This window comes from Rhinatrema bivittatum, chromosome 8 (assembly GCF_901001135.1).
Source record: "Rhinatrema bivittatum chromosome 8, aRhiBiv1.1, whole genome shotgun sequence".
Lineage (NCBI taxonomy): Eukaryota > Metazoa > Chordata > Amphibia > Gymnophiona > Rhinatrematidae > Rhinatrema > Rhinatrema bivittatum.
In genome coordinates, this window is record NC_042622.1 from 186,555,474 (window position 1) to 186,573,836 (window position 18,363).

An 18,363-nucleotide genomic window follows, 5' to 3' on the forward strand; every position below is an offset into this window, starting at 1 on the left:
TAACTGCCACAATAAGCAAGCTACACCCATGCTTATTTGTTTATGGAAGTGCTTTTAGCCTGTATATGTAGGACGTGCTTTAACATGACTACTTAGGAGAGAGTTTTTAGCTTGTATATTTAGGATGTGTTTTAACATGTGTACTTAGGGAAGTACTTTTAGCCTGCATATTTAGGGAGTGCTTTAACATGCATACTTCAGGGAGTGCTTTTAGCTTGCATATTTAAGGGGTGCTTTAATATGCATACATAGGAGAGTGCTTTTATCCTGCATATTTAGGAGGTGCCTTAACATGCATACTTCAGGGAGTGCTTTTAGCTTGCATATTTAGGGGGTACTTTAACATACACACTTAGGAGAGTGCTTTTATCCTGCATATTTAGGAGGTACTTTACCATGCATGTTGTGTTTGTGCCTCTTCTCGCCCCTCGCTCCACCCTCTCTACCTTGGAAGCGACTCCCTTCGGCTCTGATGAACAAATGCAGCCACGGCTTCTCCCTGCCTCTTGGTCCCGGTGTCCCAGGGCTGGCTTGACGCTACGGATCCACCATGTTCCTGATGACATAAGGGCGTGCGCTCCAGACTTTGTACCAGCGAACCTCGGGGGCGTCCCCCCATAGTGACGACATCTATTTTCACTTTAAAAGGTCTTTGTTTGCTAACCTCTGGCGAGTTAGCAAGGAACTCCAACAGGACTTGCTTTGGCAGTCCACGCTACTTGCAACAATGATCCGAGTCAGCCAGGGGAATCCTTCTCCACTGCTCGGCCTTTTCAAACTTACCAGGAGTACCCGCTCCACGGGGGCTCCACTCTCTCTTCTTGATTTCAGATTGCCAAGATGGGATCCGGTACTCGCTCCTCGAGGGCCTTCATTCCTGAAGACTCCTCATTGCCTGGAAGTGAACACAGTGAGTTCTATTGTAGATAGGAATCGGTATTCGCTCCACAGGAGCCTACATTCCTATAACTCTGAAGACTCCCTTCCATCCAAGACATTTTCGCAGGTACGGAGATCGAGAGTTACATTGGCAAGATTACAGATAGGACCCGGTACTCACTCCACGAGGGCCCATGTTCCTAGAATCCCTTACAGACTCTCTTCTACTCTAGAAGCCATTTCATATACAGCTATTGTGAGTTCTTATTACAGATTGTTTATAGGAACCAGTGCTCGCCTACGGCTCCTGTTCCTGAATATACTGAAGACTCTCTGTGGCATAGAGATCATTGCAGACATCTACTATTGTGAGTGTACCATCTTGTATCCAGTATACCCTGTCTACTCACTCCTTCTAGTCTCTCTCTACAGCTCAACAACCCAGTGATTATATTCCAGTATCAGAAGGACTTCAGCCTTGCCGAACACATCGACTCATTACTGCCACCACTGGTGGTCCAGCTTCCAGCCTAATAAAGAACTATTTGTGTTATTTCATATTCTAGCCTAGCCGGTGGTTCCTCTCAGGATCTCCTCCTGGGGGCACTGTCATCTGCCATCGGCCCAGGGATTCACCATTTCCTCTAAGTGGTCATTCCTTACACTATTGTCACTCTGTGGGAGCCAACCACTACAGACCACTAACACCGCTCACGGAAGTATTATATAGATAGCTAACCTCTCTTTCTATGGGACTTGCCAGCAGCCTATATATAACAGATTGCTACTCCATAGTGGAGGCATGATAGATTGCTATCTCAGTAGCGAAGTACAATATACCTATTTGTTAGCTCATCTCCTCAGTAGAGTATCATTGAACAAGATTGCCAACTCCTCTTCTCTGAGAGAGTTGATCCATAACAGATTGCTACCTCCTTCCTTACAGGAGTATCTAACAGCAGTTCGCTAACAGATCTACAGATAGCTAACTCCTCCCCTCTGGAGGAGCAGGACATGTCAGATTGCTAACTCCTCCCCCTTTCAGGAGAACAGCAGAAGAGATTGCTAGCTCCGCCCTCCTGGCAGGGTGAGCAATAACAGATTGCTAACTCCTCCCCTCTGGAGGAGGAAAGTGTAACAATGCATTCATAGGAGAGTGCATTTAGCTTGCATATTTAGGAGGTGCTTTAACATGCATACTTCAGGGAGTGCTTTTAGCTTGCATATTTAGGGGGTGCTTTAAAATGCATACTTAGGGGAGTGCTTTTATCCTACATACTTAGGAGGTACTTTAACATACCCACTTAGGAGAGTGCTTTTAGCTTGCATACTTAGAAGGTGGTATAACATGCATACTTAGGGAAGTGCTTTTATCCTACATATTTAAGAGATGCCTTAACATGCATTCTTCAGGAAGTGCTTTTAGCTTGCATATTTAGGCGGTGCCTTAACATGCATACTTAGGAGCGTGCTTTTAGCTTGCATATTTAGGAGGTACATTAACATGCATATTTAGGGGAGTGATTTTATCCTATATATTTAGGAGGTGCTTTAATATGCATACTTAGGGGAGTGCTTTTAGCTTGCATATTTAGGACGTGCTTTAAAATGCAAACTTAGGGGAGTGCTTTTAGCCTTCCTAGTTAAGGAGTGTTTTAACATGCATACTTAGGTGAGTGCTTTTATCCTACATATTTAGGAGGTTCTTTAACATGCATACTTAGGTGAGTGCTTTTATCCTACATATTTAGGAGGTTCTTTAACATGCATATTTAGGGGAGTGCTTTTAGCCTTCATATTTAAGGGGTGCTTTAACATGCATACTGAGGGGAGTGCTTTTAGCCTGCATATCTTGGTGGTGCTTAACCTTCACAAGTAGGAGAGTGCTTTTAGTCTGCATATTTAGGAGATTATTTAACATGCATACTTAGGGAGGTGGTTTTATGTGCATGCTTAGTTGGATGCTTTTAGCAAGCATGCTTTATGCAAGGTAGTCTTCCTTTGAAATTAGTTGCATTGTAAGAGCATTAAACATGCATAGGCACTTTGCATCTAGGTGGGCTAGTGAAAAACTACCTTTAATTTGGAGGGAAATCATGGGAAGATAATATTTTGTCACACAATAAAAGAATGTCTAGTTTGGTTGAGTTTATAAGGATATGTTCACGTTGTTTTACTAGTCAACTGCTGCCTTATATTTTTGGGTTTTTTTATGTTTTTAAACTATGCTTTGTTCACCATTTTGGGTGATGTGGGGGAAACTGTTAATAAGAATATAAAATAAATAAGCACTGGGAGAAAACAGTGGTTGATCCTGTGGGTGAATGGTGATGCTGAAGGAAATGACAGTGTTGAGCAGAAACTTCCTCTTTGGCTGAATGTAAATCCCAGGGTACTGCTTTTCGCTGTCAGAAGCAGCTGAGAAGGTCAGTAGATCAAGTGGATCCAAGGTACATGTCTTTCGGAACATGGCAGCTGAAGTTAGTGAGATGACGCAACTGACGACCTCCCTTGGCCTTCCTGCTTTCCAGCACTACCGAGCAACTGAATCAAGTCAAGGGGTAGAGCCCTCTGCACCAGTGGGTGCAACTGTTTCCATTAAGAGATCTTACTTGGTAGTTGGAGTGCTCTGCTACATTAACTTGGTAAATTCTATGGAATGGTTTATCATAGCAGGTAAGACACATATTCTTCCTGGCATAAGTTGTTATTTTATTGGCACATTTGGAGTATATATTTACATTGGGGAAATTAGTCATCCTGGACCCTATTTTTCAATGCCTCCCCAAAGTCCATTTTGCCCAGTGTTCTGTCTGTGAGGGGGCAAGCAGCAGTGGCAAGCTTGACAAAGCATATTATTAGAAATCAAACATGTGTAGAATAGTCCAACCCTGTCTTGGCCTCGTCCATTTTCCAGCTGTCATGGTTTAGGGATGCACTGACTGAATGGTGACATCGCTGACCATTATGTTAAGTGCCTTAGGTCTCATGACTGCTGTAGTTTTCATCGTGCCTCACAGACTCTGCCTGGGGAAGACCTTAGGGATTTCATGCAATTAACAGACAATACAGTAATAGATAAACATGGGAAACGATATCTAATAAAATAAAGATGTAGAACGGTGTGTGTTTTTTGAATCCTACATTAAAAACTGAACTCACTAATACAATGTTTCACAGCATTATTATTTTTTAAATTTATGAGCAAGCCAGTATATAAACAGGCATAACACTTTCATTTAAGCTGAAAGGAGCATTAGCCCTCCTTTGGCAAAATTGTGTTCATTGTTGACAGAAATGGAGACAGGATAGAGGGGAGTGTTCAACTGTTGTTTTTTTTTTTTAAAGTGAACAGTAACGGAGATGTTGCACAAAGGAAGGTAACTGAAGGCACAGATGGGAGCATACAAGAAAACCAAATGGGAATGGGGCTGAGCACTAGCGTTTTCTTACCCAGCCCTAGGTGCTCACCTAACCAGCTTGGTTTTCAGGATATCCGCAGTGCGTATGCATGAGAGAGATTTACTCCCACCAGGAGGGAAACAATCAAAACCCATGAAGAGCTTGCAGGCCAGTGGCTACTAGGCAAGCACATTTTCAAAGGAAACCTCTCTGAGGAGCTGTAACCTGCTGCTACCAAACCAGCTGTCCCACAGCTCACTTATCATTGCCTCAACATGGAAATTAAAAATATTTGCAATCTGTTTTCAGTTTCTCCATCTCCCCTATCACATTCATTTGTGAAAGATATTGGGTGCAAGCTAGTAAAGTAGTCATTGGGGTTGTGAAGGAAGTAGTCTGAATGTCAAAGAATTATTATTATTGGTGCTTCCATTATTTTGGCATGTTTTTTTCTGTTCAGTTCATTTAATTTCAGAGTTTATATGGGTAAATGCTGTTTTAGACACCTAAACGTGGAGTTTATGCACATAAATTATATGTGCAAATATAAAATCTAATTTTATGTGTGTAAAACACCACTCAGAAAAATGAATGCAACAACTCTAATCTCCTCTTTATCACCTAGATCTTGTGTTGATGATATCAACAACTTCACAATTCTGTAACTATCAAAATGCAACAATACTTTTTGTTCTTTGAAACATTGTTCCAAATGTTAGCAATTCATTGCTCCCAAACCAGAGAAACATTGTTACTGGTCAGACTTTAACCTTGTTGAATACCTGGAATTTCCATTAACTAGGTCTCTTTTGTTTGATCTGGGCATGATAACAGTTTCAGCCTTTCCAGGATGTTTGATGGATCTGGCATGTAAAAGGGACTTATTTATGCAATAAAGGAGCTGATTTTCTAGCCTGCTTAAGGTGCAAAGTCTGTGGGAAGGTTTGAATCTACGGACCTGGTAGGCAGTTTTCAAATAAAAGTATGTGCATAGTTTTCCTTTGGAAAATTTGCGTGACAAGTCCCCGAAATGGGCCTGTGTCATTGGAGTATATCCTTGGAGAGAGTCTGAGTAGGTGAATCCCATGGAATCTTTTCTGGAAGTTGTTGAAATGATTGTTAATGTTTTGGAATGTTGATTGAGAATTAATCTTGATGGGAAAACATTGATGCTGACAATGACTGTGAATGGCCACTAGATGGCAGAATATATGAGAGAAGGCTATGAAGTACATTAACCAATGGGGTATGTGGGACTAGAAGTTCCTCTGAGTTTTTAACGGCGTGTCTGGGAATAGGATCCTCTCTAGACAGTGTTATGTTCGAAGATTGGCAGGAGTTGGGCGGACGCATAAGAAGGATTGGGTGCCCGGGGGTTCTTCTCCTCCTTAAGGAGAGGGCTCTGCAGCAGCAGCTTTTCCCCACCAGGCTTGAGAGGTGTTTCAACTCAACCTGGGTCCTGAAAGTGTAGGAGTGCTCTGAGGCCCTACAGTCCGAGGAAGACTTGGAGATGGAGAGGTTTTGGAGGGGTGTGAGTTTGGAATGCCAGGTACATTTCTTGCTACTGCCTAAAAGAAGAGTCTGGAGCCAGTATGGGAAGGATACCATTTTTTTTTTTGGGTGAAATGAGAATAGTTACACTGAGTCCGGTGAGTGAATACTAATGTAACTAAAGCTGATGCGCTTATGTGAGTAACATGGTCTACTACAGGAGAGAGCTAAGTTGAATGAAGTGATCATGCGACAATAGGGAGCAACATAGTCTGCTAGATTGGAGGCTTAAGGAGCATGTGTGGGTGATTTTCCTAACACAGGGGAAGAAGTATTCCGCTGATATAATGGGAGGCCAGTGGTAATGTGGGCACCAGGCTGTCTCCTCCGACCAGCATGCGCGATCGGGCATGGTGGGGGGGGGGGGGGGGTTCGGGGGCAGGACCATTGGCCTTTCCTCTGACACCCCCCCTCCCTCACACCCTCCCCTTCGGAGCGGCCGGAGATTCAATCTTATTGGTGCCATGGGCCGAACCTTTAAGACCCGCTGGTCGGGTTGGCCGGCCCCGGTGCACCAGGGGAAGTCGTGATGTCATTAGGGGAGGGAAACAAAAGGGGGCGGTGCCTTCCTCCCTGCCTCCTTTCCTCTCTGCAGCTGGCGATCCCCTCCCTCCCTCCCTAAGAATTATGTTGTGGGGTAATTATTGTTGTCGCAGCTTGGGGGGTTTCAGCGGAGTACCAGAGCCATGACTAATATGGGGGTGGGGTTTAGAGCAAGGAACCGCTAGGTGGCGGGTCTCCTTGTGACTTATGTCATGTGACTGAGGTCAGCCACTTGGCAGGGACCCCTTGCTGGGGGCTGTGGTGGGGATCCCGGTTAGTGGCGGGAGGCCGCTGGATATTGCAGGTCTGGTGGCCTGCAGAGGACTCAATGTGAGGGGGTGGGGGATAATAATTGTTCTTGATCATTTGGCTCTGGTGTTTGTTGTTGAATGTTGTGAATAAAGCTGCGGCCTTGTTTTAAATTCCAGTCTGGTTGATGAGTGTTGTTATTGATAATATGAGCCTGTGAGGAGCCGGGGGGGGGGGAGGGGATATTGGTCCTGGCTGCACATATTACAGCATTTGCTTAATGTTTATTGCGATATTGCTAAAGTTGCAGCCTTGCTATGGAAACCTGATTAAATCCACATCTTCTGATACCTTTTACTATTTTGCATATTTCTGACTCCTGGAAACCCCAGAAGTAAAAGTTACATTTTGTTAATAATACTTTGGTGTGTGTGACCCTACTTTGGCTCACGGTGTGGGTGCATTGAGAGGCTGGTATCAGAACAAGAAGAAATAGGGGAGCAGGCAGAAGGGGTCACAGAGGGGAAACAGGTGTGATTGGATTTCCTTTTCCAGTTGGGACAAGCTTGCCCTTGCCCATGTGCCTGTTCACTACACTCTCTGGCTCTAACTGGTCATTAATCAAAACGCATTAGGGCCCTAACACTGTTGCGACCGTCGGTCTTTGATGGCTTCGCCCTGCCTACCTCTCACTACTTGCGGCTCCTCCCACTCACCTCAGACTACTGGCTGCTGCAGCGTCTGTTTGCCGTCCTCTCCGGCGTCTCCGGACCGGCTTTGGGGCTGCCTCCCGCCATGGTCCTCCAAGGTACCATAGGGCGCACGGGCATTGTTTCTGTTTATCCCAGTCTAATCGGTTGCCCATTCAGGAGCCAAAGTTATTTTCATTATGACTAGGGTTCAGTGGTCTTTTTCTGATTTAAAAAAAAAAAAAAAAGGCTGGAGATCAACTTATTTGTTAGAAAGAGGTTTTCCTATAAGGAATTTGATGCATGAATGAATGCCCGTGCGATTTCGGCGCTCAAGGCATGAGCGCCGAAATCGCACGGGCATTCATTCACTGCCGGCGGGGGCCGTGCATTCATCCAGGCAGAGGGAGCCGGAGGCCGCTTTCGCCGCCGGCTCCCTCTGCCTGGATGAATGCACGCCCACCCGGCCGCCTTGAGTGCCGAAATCGGGAGGAGAGGAGAAGGGACTATCGTAGCAGGCCCGAGCCTTGCTACTTTTTCGTTTTTTTTTTGCCTCGGGAGGAGGAGACAGACTGGGGCTGCACCGGAGACCGGACGGGGCCAGGGCAGGTGAGCGGGGGCTGGGGGAAAGTTTGCCGAGCATCGGGGAACATAACTGTCCACTTCCTGGTACCTGTCATTTCAAATGTCATTTGAAATGACAGATACCAGCGCGGCCGTGAAGCGTTAGGCCCGCGAACCCAGGATACTGTATAGGCGCTCTATACAGTAAAATGGGTTGCGCGGGCCTAACGCTTGCCTAAGGCTTCGCAGCCGCAGCATGCATTTGCATGCAATTAGAAGAGAGTATCGAGCGCTAGGTGAAGAGAACTGTGCGTGCGGGGAACGAGGGTGCGCCTGGCACTGCCGCACTCTTTCTACCGCGGCCTTAGAGTATCGATCTGTGTATCGGCCTGCAAGTGACCAAAGTACTCATGGACTTTGCACTTCTTTTTTTCCTGTGGGTGGAGTAAAGGGAGGAAATGAGTGGATGCAGGTTTGAAAATCCGATTCTGCCCATGTACATTACTAAAGGAAGTTGGGAGGGAATATAAAAATAGCGGGAAAGAAAGCTCAAGGCTGGAGGCTCCAGTTCTCAGCCCTGGTTCCGATTGAGATACAATCCCTAAAAGAGCGGGAAGAGACTGCAGGGTCAAACTTTAAAAAAAAAACATGTAAGAATCACAGGGCAATTCGTAGAAGTGCTTTTTATTTCCTTTTTTCAGTTTTGGATGAGATCCATAAGTTTTATGAGAATATGGTAGTTTGGTTTCTAGCTTCTTTCTAGATCTATATATCCAGAAAATTTGGTTGCTATAGGTCGAACGGTTCAGGAGATAATGCATACACAGACAGACAGACAAAGCAAATCCATAAGCAATTTAAAAGAAAAGAAAAAAAGTAATAAAAAAAAGGAAGGTCTCAGACTGTCGGTCTTCTAACCATCTCTCTGTACTGACCTGAGAGGTGCTGTAAGTGCAGCAGTGCACCCAGGCTGCGGCGATGCACGCTTTGCTAGCCGCCCCTGTGCCATTGTGCTTCAGCTTCAGTAATCTGGAGTGAAAGTACGCAAAAAGCCAAGTTCCCACTTTGTGCATCATCCCACGAGGAGGCAGTCATCCTTGCCGCGTCAGGAAAGCTGTCAGTGTGGGATCTCATGCAAAAATCTGCTTTGCAAACAGTTAGAATATGGAGTGAGCTTTCGCAAAAAAAGGCAAACGCCCAGGAGAGGAATGTGTAGGAGAAATGGCGAAACTGCCAACAGCAATATCAAACAGACTGCAAAATCAATTGGTCATTGATGATAATACACATCTGTGGGCCTGGGTTAAAAAAAAAAATCAAGACAAAAAAAAGCTCTTTTTTTTTTACATATAGTACCTGATTCACTCACAGGCCGATTCAGTAAAGTCTGCGGGAGAGCGGACGAACGCCCGCTCTCCCAGCCCATGCACCGGCCACTCGCCGGTGCGCGCAATTCAGTATTTAAATTAGGTGGTGCGGTAGAAACAGGCAAAAGGAGGCCCTAGGGACACTAGTGCATCCCTAGCGCCTCCTTTTAGCCCGGAGCAGTGGCTGTCAGCGGGTTTGACAGCCGATGCTCAATTTTGCCAGTGTCGGTTCTCGAGCCCGCTGACAGCCATGGGCTTGGAAACCGGACGCCGGCAAAATTGAGCATCCAGTTTTCAGCCCAACAGCCGCCGGCCCATTTAAAATTTTTTTTAAACTTTTTTTACTCTTCGGTACCTCTGACTTAATATCGCCATGATATTAAGTCAGAGGGTGCACAGAAAAGCAGTTTTTACTTTGGGTAGGCGCTAATTTCTTAAAGTAAAATGTGCAGCTTGGCTGCACATTTTACTTACTGTATCCCGCACGCCTACCTAATAGGGCCCTCAACTTGCATTTGCTATTAGGTGCCGCGGGTTGGACGCGCGTTTTCCTCCTCTTACTGAATAAGGGGTAAGGGAAAACGCACGTCCAAGGGCAGGTTAACAGTGCGCTCCATCGGAGCACACTGTACTGTATCGGCCTGTCAGTGTTTTCCCCATAGACACAAAATGGGAGAAAAGCCTTAATGAATTTGGACCAAAATTTGAAAAGAGCAAATATTTCAGTTGTCCCATTTTCTGCAGCTAGGGCCCGCTTCGTTCAGGCTTTTTCCCTGTTCTGTGTCTATGGGAAAAGACCTCACACATCTGCAATCCGCAGGGACAAGGCCACCTTCCATCCCCCTTGCATTTTTTTTGCCCGTTTTCTAAGAGCGGCTCCTAGGGTGTCTGCTAATTAGTGCCGAGCCTGCTGGGACTTCTGTCATGTGGTTACCGGTTCACTTGGGAACCAAGCTGAACCCATGAACTGATTTTACCCAGTTCTCCACATCTGACTATCAGGTGGGAAAAACTTGAGTCCAAATTCCAACTCTCAAAAGCCTTGTTACAGAAGGCCCTTTAATTTGTGGCACTTGTGATGATATTTTTGGTCTTGTTCTCAGGGACATCCCACACTGGCTCTCTGCACCTTTGTTGGGTGTCTGCTGTGTGGAGACCTTGAGTGTGGAAATTTTGCAGAACATAAATATAAAAAAATGATTATTACTTTCAGGCCTGCTTGTTTGAAGACAGGCAATATGATCTGTATCAGAGGGCATTCATGTGCTAGAGAGAGAAAAAAAACATGGGTCTGGTTTTTTTTGCTGAGTGTGAGAACGGCCAACTTTAGTCTGTGTTCCACTGGCGAGGTTTATTGCAGGCTGTAACACCATTTTCCACAGGCACTGTAACAAGAGTAGGGGCTTTGCAGAGAACAATGGAGAAGTTGTGGTTTTTAGGGTTTCAAAGCAATTTATTCTGAGCCATTGTCAGTTTGTCTTTACCTCAGCCAGGGCTGGTGTTTTCTCTATGTGTGCATCTGGGTATAACACTTGTAAGCAGAGGAGCTGTGTGGCTTCTGCATGTGCAAACCTTTATTTATCCAGCTGGCAATATTCATGAATAAATGTAATTTTTAGCATGCAATGATAATATCTTAGTGCAGTATCTCTTATTCGAGCATATAATACAAATACAATGTAATATGTCAGAAACACACACGCCATCACTTCTGCTGTAGGTGGCCTGGCAGAACAGTTCTGCAACCAGAAATGCTTGTCTCAATTTTGTGAGGGAGACTAGAATTGGTGGGCACAACATGGACATGCCAATGGACATTAGCTAACAGCATGCTGCACTTCTTCCAGTTGCTGCAGCCTAATGTGTGAGGGCCCATGTGAGTATGGGCTAGCCTGGTAGCTCAGTGGCGGTGCTATGCACTGCCACGAGGAAGGACCTTGATTTGATTCCAGGATTGAGTCTTCTGCTCCCCAGGTCAACCAAGACTGGGGATGCTGCAGAAGCAATGTTCACAGCCTCCTGGGGAAGGAGTTGCTGTCATTACACAAGAGTGACACCTACTGACTGGATTTAGGTTCTGGATGGAGCCCTGGAGAATGGTCTCTGGCTGAGGTGGGATTATAACATGGGTGAAAAAATCCCCAGGTGTGTGTGAATGAAGGCTCCTGGCACTGGATCCAGCCCTGGTTCCTACTGAGCTGGAAAACCCAGGAAGCAGGAGGAAGCTATCAAAAAACAGGAGAAATTTTAAAGCGCTTATCCATCTCCTACTTTCAACTAATCTCTTCCCTGGAAAACACAGATAATGGAAAACTTACAGTGAATTGAATCCCCGATTAATGAAGTTGCTTCCAAAGTATCTTTTATTTTAGTTTTAGCTATTTTGGCTTCCAGCGGCAGGAGGATACTCTCACAGCTCTAAAGCAGAAAATGTATTGATTTGCAAAATGTAAAAGTGAAGTGGACCTTTGGTCACATCATCTTAAGTACTAGAACAGGATCACCTTTAAGCATCTTTATTTTCTCTGTTGAAGGAATTCTGACAGATATACAGAGGTATTTCGGTGTCAGAGACAGCACAACAGGCCTTCTTCAGACAGGTAAAGGAACTACAATGTCTCATACAGGCATGGAGCGTGTCAGATTATGGAAGACATCAGGCCCAGCATAGCCACAGTGACTTTTTACTGATCAAATGAAGGGACGCATGCTTTAAATTATCATTTGATGTTTGAAGTAATTAAACCAATATACAAAGATGATGCTTTCTTGAAATTAGTGATTTTTGTATGCATACTACATAATTAAAAGATACAAAATAATACTAGATCTTTAGAGACAATGATTGTGAAGGTGAGAAAGTGCTTTTTAATTCATATAGCTAACTGCTCCCAACAAATTATATAATCAACGTGAATAACAGGAAAAATAAACAATACAATCATCATAATGTAACAGATAAAATGTTAAACAACCACTCCATCTAGAGTAGGAGAAATAAAATGGGTCTGCTTAAACCAATACATAAACACAGCTTAAACATACAACATAAAACAATGAGCATAAAAGATCCCTTCTGAATATGAAAATTTGAAGCTCTGTTGTTTAGTGCTCAAAAATTATTCGCACCACTGTTTCTTGCATATCTTGGTGCTTACCCTTCCCTGTATGGTGTACTCTCACTTGTCCAAACCCATTTGCTGGTCTGTCCATGACATCGGGCAGACCTTCGCACAGAGTTACAGCCCTCTCAGCCTCTTTAATATAACCCATCTCCTCCCAGTTTCACCCAGTGCTTCCCAGACATCTCCAGGAAGGGATGAGCTCAGGTTTTCCCAGCTGGGCAGCCGGGCTTATTCCCAGACGATGGGGCCAGAAGGGGAGGTGGGGCAAGGTAGGGAAAGAAGGGCTGTGGGGGTACCAATTTTACCAACTACATCAGCTGTGTCTAACAGGGGCAGACCCATTTTCAGGGGGATTGCCACCCCTTTGTGACACCCTTGTCATCAGATTAGACATCTGCTTCCAGATGTTGATTCATGACTAAACATCTGGAAGCATATCACTTTTTTTTTGGGGGGGGGGGGGGGCAAACCTTTGCTCAGTGCAATAACAAATCTCCCCAGAGAGAGAGAGAGAGAGGAAGCCACATAATAATTAAAGCACCCTGCCAGAAGGAAGAGAGTAGAGTCACAAACAAAAGGGAGAATGATCATATTTCTTTCTTTATTTTACAATTGCAGTCTTTATTGCCTGTTTCTTGCTGTCGGCACCTCTCTTTGGTTACCTCGGCGACCGCCACAGCCGGAAAGCCATCATGGGTGCTGGGGTAGTGCTCTGGTCCAGCGTGGCACTTGGAAGCTCCTTCATCACAGAAGGGGTAAGGTTTCATCTTCCTCTACATCTCTTCCCACCTGTCGTTTGATTGTTTTCTAAAGTTTAAGAATGGTATTGGCGTGACCTCACCAAGAGTTATTCTGCCCTTCACATTTTGGTCTTCATGCTTATAAAAGACACAATGGCTCAAAGCATCATCTAATCCCATAGGCCTGGGCGTTGATAATGTGATGCTTTAGCAAAGGAGAAGCTGGTCTGGACATTTTAAGCATGCATAACCTGCTCAGCCCACCTGAATAATTGTGCCTGAACTGTGTTTGATCCTCAGATTAGCCATGCAGGAATACCGCCAAGCCCACATTGGCAGAAAGATTGCTTGACCATAACTGATGGTAACGAGACCAGTGATTCTCAACCTGGTGTTCAGGAGCACCCTAACAGGTCTAGTGTCCAGTGGTATGAGGTATCCTTACACACAAATAACTTGATTCTAGACCCAATATATGCAATCACATCTCATACATATTCATCAGGGGCGGATTGGCCTATCGGGGGATCGGGCATTCCCCGGTGGGCCGGTCGCTCCAGTCACGTGGTCTGCCGTGTGCGGCCGTGACGGAATCGCGCTCAGCAGACCACGTGATGTGTCCTGGGCCGGCCTGGGCGGTGAATCCCCGGGCCGGTCTTCCTCGGGAATCCACCACTGATATTCATTATGGATAGTCTGAAAATTGAAACAACTCTTGAGGACCAGGTTAAGAATTGTTGAAAACTGGTTATGAGTCAAGTCTTTGACTCCATTTACAGTCACATGAACCCACAAAAAATGGATATCAGTGGTTATAATTATCCCAGACCATAGATGGGGAAGGAATTACTATGACTGCAGCCACCCATGAAGAACTGCTAGCTGCAAAATTTATAGATGCTCAAATAGAATTTGTATTTCTTAATCCCCATGTATCCATGATGAGGTCACTGCTTTCTAAACAGGATAAACTTTCCAGAAAGTCATGTAGCCAGCATGCATCACTGTTTTGTTTTTTTTAATCTTAAATTGTCAATTCTAATTGTGCTATTTGAACGTGAACAGAAATGACTGTGCATGGCCTGTGAAACACACCTCTGTCTGAGGTCTTCATTTTATTTGTTCCTGATGAATAATACTCCTTTTTTTTTTTAATCCTTTCCCTCAGTACTACTGGCTGTTCTTACTTGCAAGAGGATTGGTGGGTGTAGGTGAGGCCAGTCACTCCACCGTTGCTCCCACAATCATAGCGGATCTCTTTGTAAAAGACAGAAGGAGCTGGATGTTGGGTGTCTTTTATATCTTCAGTCCAGTCGGAAGGTTGGTGCATATTACTGCGTATTTTGTACGGATCCCATTCTGCTAATGGCAGATTAGGGATGAATTAATGAGAAGGATGGAAGGGGTTTCATTGTGTTCATCTGTTCTTCTGGCTGGTAGAAATAAAGAATATCATTGGAATGTTAAATACTCCTCGTATCTGTGAATATTCCGAAGAGCGACATATCAGTCTAAATTCTTTGTTACAGTGGCTTAGGATATATCATAGGATCCACTATGGCAGAATTTACTGGACACTGGCAATGGGCACTCAGAGTAAGTCTCTTATCCTAAGCTATTCCTTTCTTTTTCTAGAATACTTGGAAATTCTGATGCCTTTCCATTCGGCAACAAATATATATATATATAGATATATTCCCTCCCCCCACAACAAATCATATTGCCCTTCTATATGAAGATCAGTTGCATAAAAGGGGACCCACTGGCAGATCATTTTCATTTTGCTCAGTCCTGAGACATTTTTAGGCCCATGTAAACATTTTCTGATCTGATTGCTGAATAGAATAAGATATTATGTGCAATTTCAGGAAGAAAAACCTGACACAATATTTTGTGGAGATTCATTGAGTGATCTAGGGCTGCTTGCAGCTCTAATAGTTGATGCCAAAGAACAGATAAGATCCTCTAACACCAGTGGGTTCTCAAACTTTAATGAGGGCAGATCCAATCCATTATAAGGAGTCTCACTCAGGACTAATGAAAGTTACTTTCCAGAATGCACGTGTGTGCACATCCAACACATACAAGTGGATACAAAAAAAAAAAATACTACTATCAGGATCGCCTTGGGCCCTCTGACTTTCCAAAATGCATGTGTATGTACATCCATGCATATAAGTGGATAAAAAAAAATACTCCTGTCAAGATTGCCTTGGAGTCCCCTAACATGTATTGAAAATTAAGTGTGGATACTGCACTAAGCACAATATTTATTAAGGACACACACACAGATACACACTACACACATACACTGCATTCTCCCTTTGGAAAGCAAGCTAAAAAGTGATTGTGGGACCAGAAAGTCAAGCAGAACAAGAAAACGAAGGGTGAAAAGTAGAAAAGCTGAATGAGGAGTTGTGATTTTACATCATGTATTAGGTGTGGAATGATGTGATGATAAGTACCGGGTGATTTTATAAGAGTTCCAGGGTGGTTCTCATAAAGAGAAAACATGGGAATCACTGGCGTGAGAATCGACTCACCAGAGAAATCAGAGTTCTGCTATCTAAACTCCAGGCTCTCGTTGAAAAGTCCATTGGAAGCCTTAGAAGGTTCTGTTCATGCCTCATCAAAGTAACCTGCCCGCACTGTTCCAAAACTGACAAAACAGGAGAGAGTCTTTCCCCTGAAACTTGTGAATGATCATTACAAGTTGATCCTGACAGCTCCTTGATGTAGGAAACGTGTAAGCTGAGGCTGGCCCTTCTCTCCACAGGTAACACCCTGCCTGGCAGCAGCTGGCCTGCTTCTCCTGATTCTTTCAGTCCCTGATCCACCCCGGGGTGCAGCAGAGGATCACAACATTCAGACTATGGCTAGGACAACCTGGTGCGAGGATGTCAAACACCTTCTCAAAAAGTAGGTGGCTAAGAATTATAACACCATTTTCAAACCTATCGATGACAGCAAAGAGCTACAAAACCCGACTTCCTGTTCAGTCTGTCACCATGTCCTGTTCAGTCTGTCACCAGGTATTACTGAACAAGTCATGAAACCACATGGTGCTTAACTTCCAAGCCTAATTTTTCAAATATGTTTTTCTATTGGCACAGGATGTTTGACAGACTGCCAACCTGTAACCTTTGCTAGATGGCCTTGTAACTCTGTGATGGATTTTGCTTGGTACTGTATGCCCTGGGTTCCACTCTGTAATAGAACAAGACAATGTCCATCCAATCTGCCCACCGGTAGAGATTGCTCTGCTGCTACAGATGCTGCCTATCTTGCCTCTGGTCCATGCCCTCTCTTACCCTGCAATAAATATTAGTGCTGGCATATTGGTAATACAAATTTTGTTTGCTTTTCCCCTTTTAAACAGAATTGGATACTGTCAATTCTGTTTAAAAGGGGAGCTGTTTTCTGCCTGTCTACTCACTGCTATTCTGTCATTGCCTGTGAGAGGGTAATGTAGCAGTTCATCAAGCCCCACAATAGAATTACTTTATATGTCCACAGAGTGTCACTGCTAACTTGCGTGAATTATTCTCTCCATTGAAATCTGAAAGGACCGAGATATTGTCAACAGATTTTGAGCTTGATAAAGAGGGGGATAAAGAGGGTAGAGCTGTATCAGGGGCCAAAGCTCAGAGGGCCTCTAAGTTTCAAGAATATATTCTTGAAACTTAGTAACAGTTCAATGTTACTATTTAACATTGAACTGTTCTTTGCATTCGTTCATTGGTTTATTGTACTTGTTTTAAATTCTTGTTAATAATTGAACCATTTTGTACACTGTATTTCCTGTTGAATGTAAAGCTTATTGCTGTGTTATTGTTTATTGTAAACCGAGGTGATGTTTTTAACGTGCCGCGGTATATAAAAAATCACTAAATAAATAAATAAATAAATAAATATTCAGAAAACTTAATGGTAAAGGGTGAAATTAAAAAAAAAAATTGCAAAGCATGACAGCATAAGTAAAGTTACTCCCAAAAGCTAGTCACACTTTTATATTAATCCTCTAAAAAGATCTCACCTTATATATTATATATTTGTTTTGTTTGTTGACATTTATTTCTTTGCAAAGTCCAGAAATATCCAGAAATTGGTTTCAACAAATAGTGAATTTGGATAATGAATGCAGATCTCACAAGCACAAGTTAAATATTAATAAATAAAAGCCTTTTGTGCTATGACAATAAATAATTCAGCATGAACATCAGGAAAATAAAAGTAGTAGTCAGTGTGATTTGCGTAAAGGTTTTTAAATGGAGTGGTGGAAAAACGCAGCTGTTGCTCAGGTTTGCAGAAGGGCTAAGACCAGTAGCAGCAAGGGCAGATTGATGCTCAATTGGATTTTATTTCAAGAGGGGCCGAATGGGTACCCACATCTCTTGATGAGTCTATGAAAGCGTGCAGTCTTGTGTCACTGCTTCCTCATTCTTTGCTGATGGTGGGTGGGAGGGAGGCAGAGGACAGTTTAGCTTCTTGTGTTGCATGATGATTCCTAACGTGAAGAAATTACAATGTTCTAAGGTACACTCGGTGCCGGTGGCGATTTTCTGCCAGGTCACTGAGCTGGAGCCTTTCGTCGCTGACCTGGAACCTATTTAAATTTGCTTCCTTTGCAGCTGCAGCGGAAAGTGGGGCCTCTTGGTACCTTTTTTTTTTTTTTTTTTTTTTTTTTTAAAGAAAATTAGCACTGGGAGCACTGTACAGTAACCTTTAGTCTGGCAGCCTTTCAGACAATATTCAGCCTGTACACTGTGGTAACCAGAGGACATCATCAATGCTATGACAGCTTCCTCCATTCAATTTCTATCCCAAAGTCTTCTGGGATGTGTAGTCCTCTTTGTCTCAGTAGGACTCACATGCCTGCAAACCAGAGGCTGGTTTGGGCTGGAGACAGTAATCATCTTATCAAGTTACTATAACATTTTTTATTTATAGAAAAGCTTTTTTTTTTGATAGCTGAAAGCAACTCAGAAATGAAATTTCTGATGTATTAGTTAAAATTTGTAACCTATCATTAAAATCATCCATTGTACCTGAAGACTGGAGGGTGGCCAAAGTAACCCCAATATTTAAAAAGGGCTCCAGGGGTGATCTAGGAAACTATAAACCAATGAGCCTGATTTCAGGTGCCGGGAAAAATAGTGGAAACTATTCTCAAGATCAAAATCACAGAGCATATAGAAAGACTTGGTTTAATGGAACAAAGTCAACATGGATTTACCCAAGGCAAGTCTTGCCT

At 43.7% G+C, this 18,363-nt stretch overlaps 1 protein-coding gene across 1 annotated transcript in view; it reads left to right on the forward strand.

The window, feature by feature from the left end:
* The first annotated feature begins 3,272 nt into the window (after nucleotides 1-3,272).
* The window catches only part of SPNS3 (sphingolipid transporter 3 (putative)), an 82,674-nt gene continuing 67,583 nt past the window's right edge, over nucleotides 3,273-18,363 (forward strand). The window contains exons 1-6 of the mRNA XM_029614030.1: nucleotides 3,273-3,555; nucleotides 11,779-11,844; nucleotides 12,988-13,124; nucleotides 14,278-14,429; nucleotides 14,639-14,705; nucleotides 15,886-16,028. Of these exons, the coding sequence (XP_029469890.1) occupies nucleotides 3,348-3,555; nucleotides 11,779-11,844; nucleotides 12,988-13,124; nucleotides 14,278-14,429; nucleotides 14,639-14,705; nucleotides 15,886-16,028 (773 nt within the window). The 5' untranslated portion in view covers nucleotides 3,273-3,347. The remainder of the gene's footprint in view (nucleotides 3,556-11,778; nucleotides 11,845-12,987; nucleotides 13,125-14,277; nucleotides 14,430-14,638; nucleotides 14,706-15,885; nucleotides 16,029-18,363) is intronic.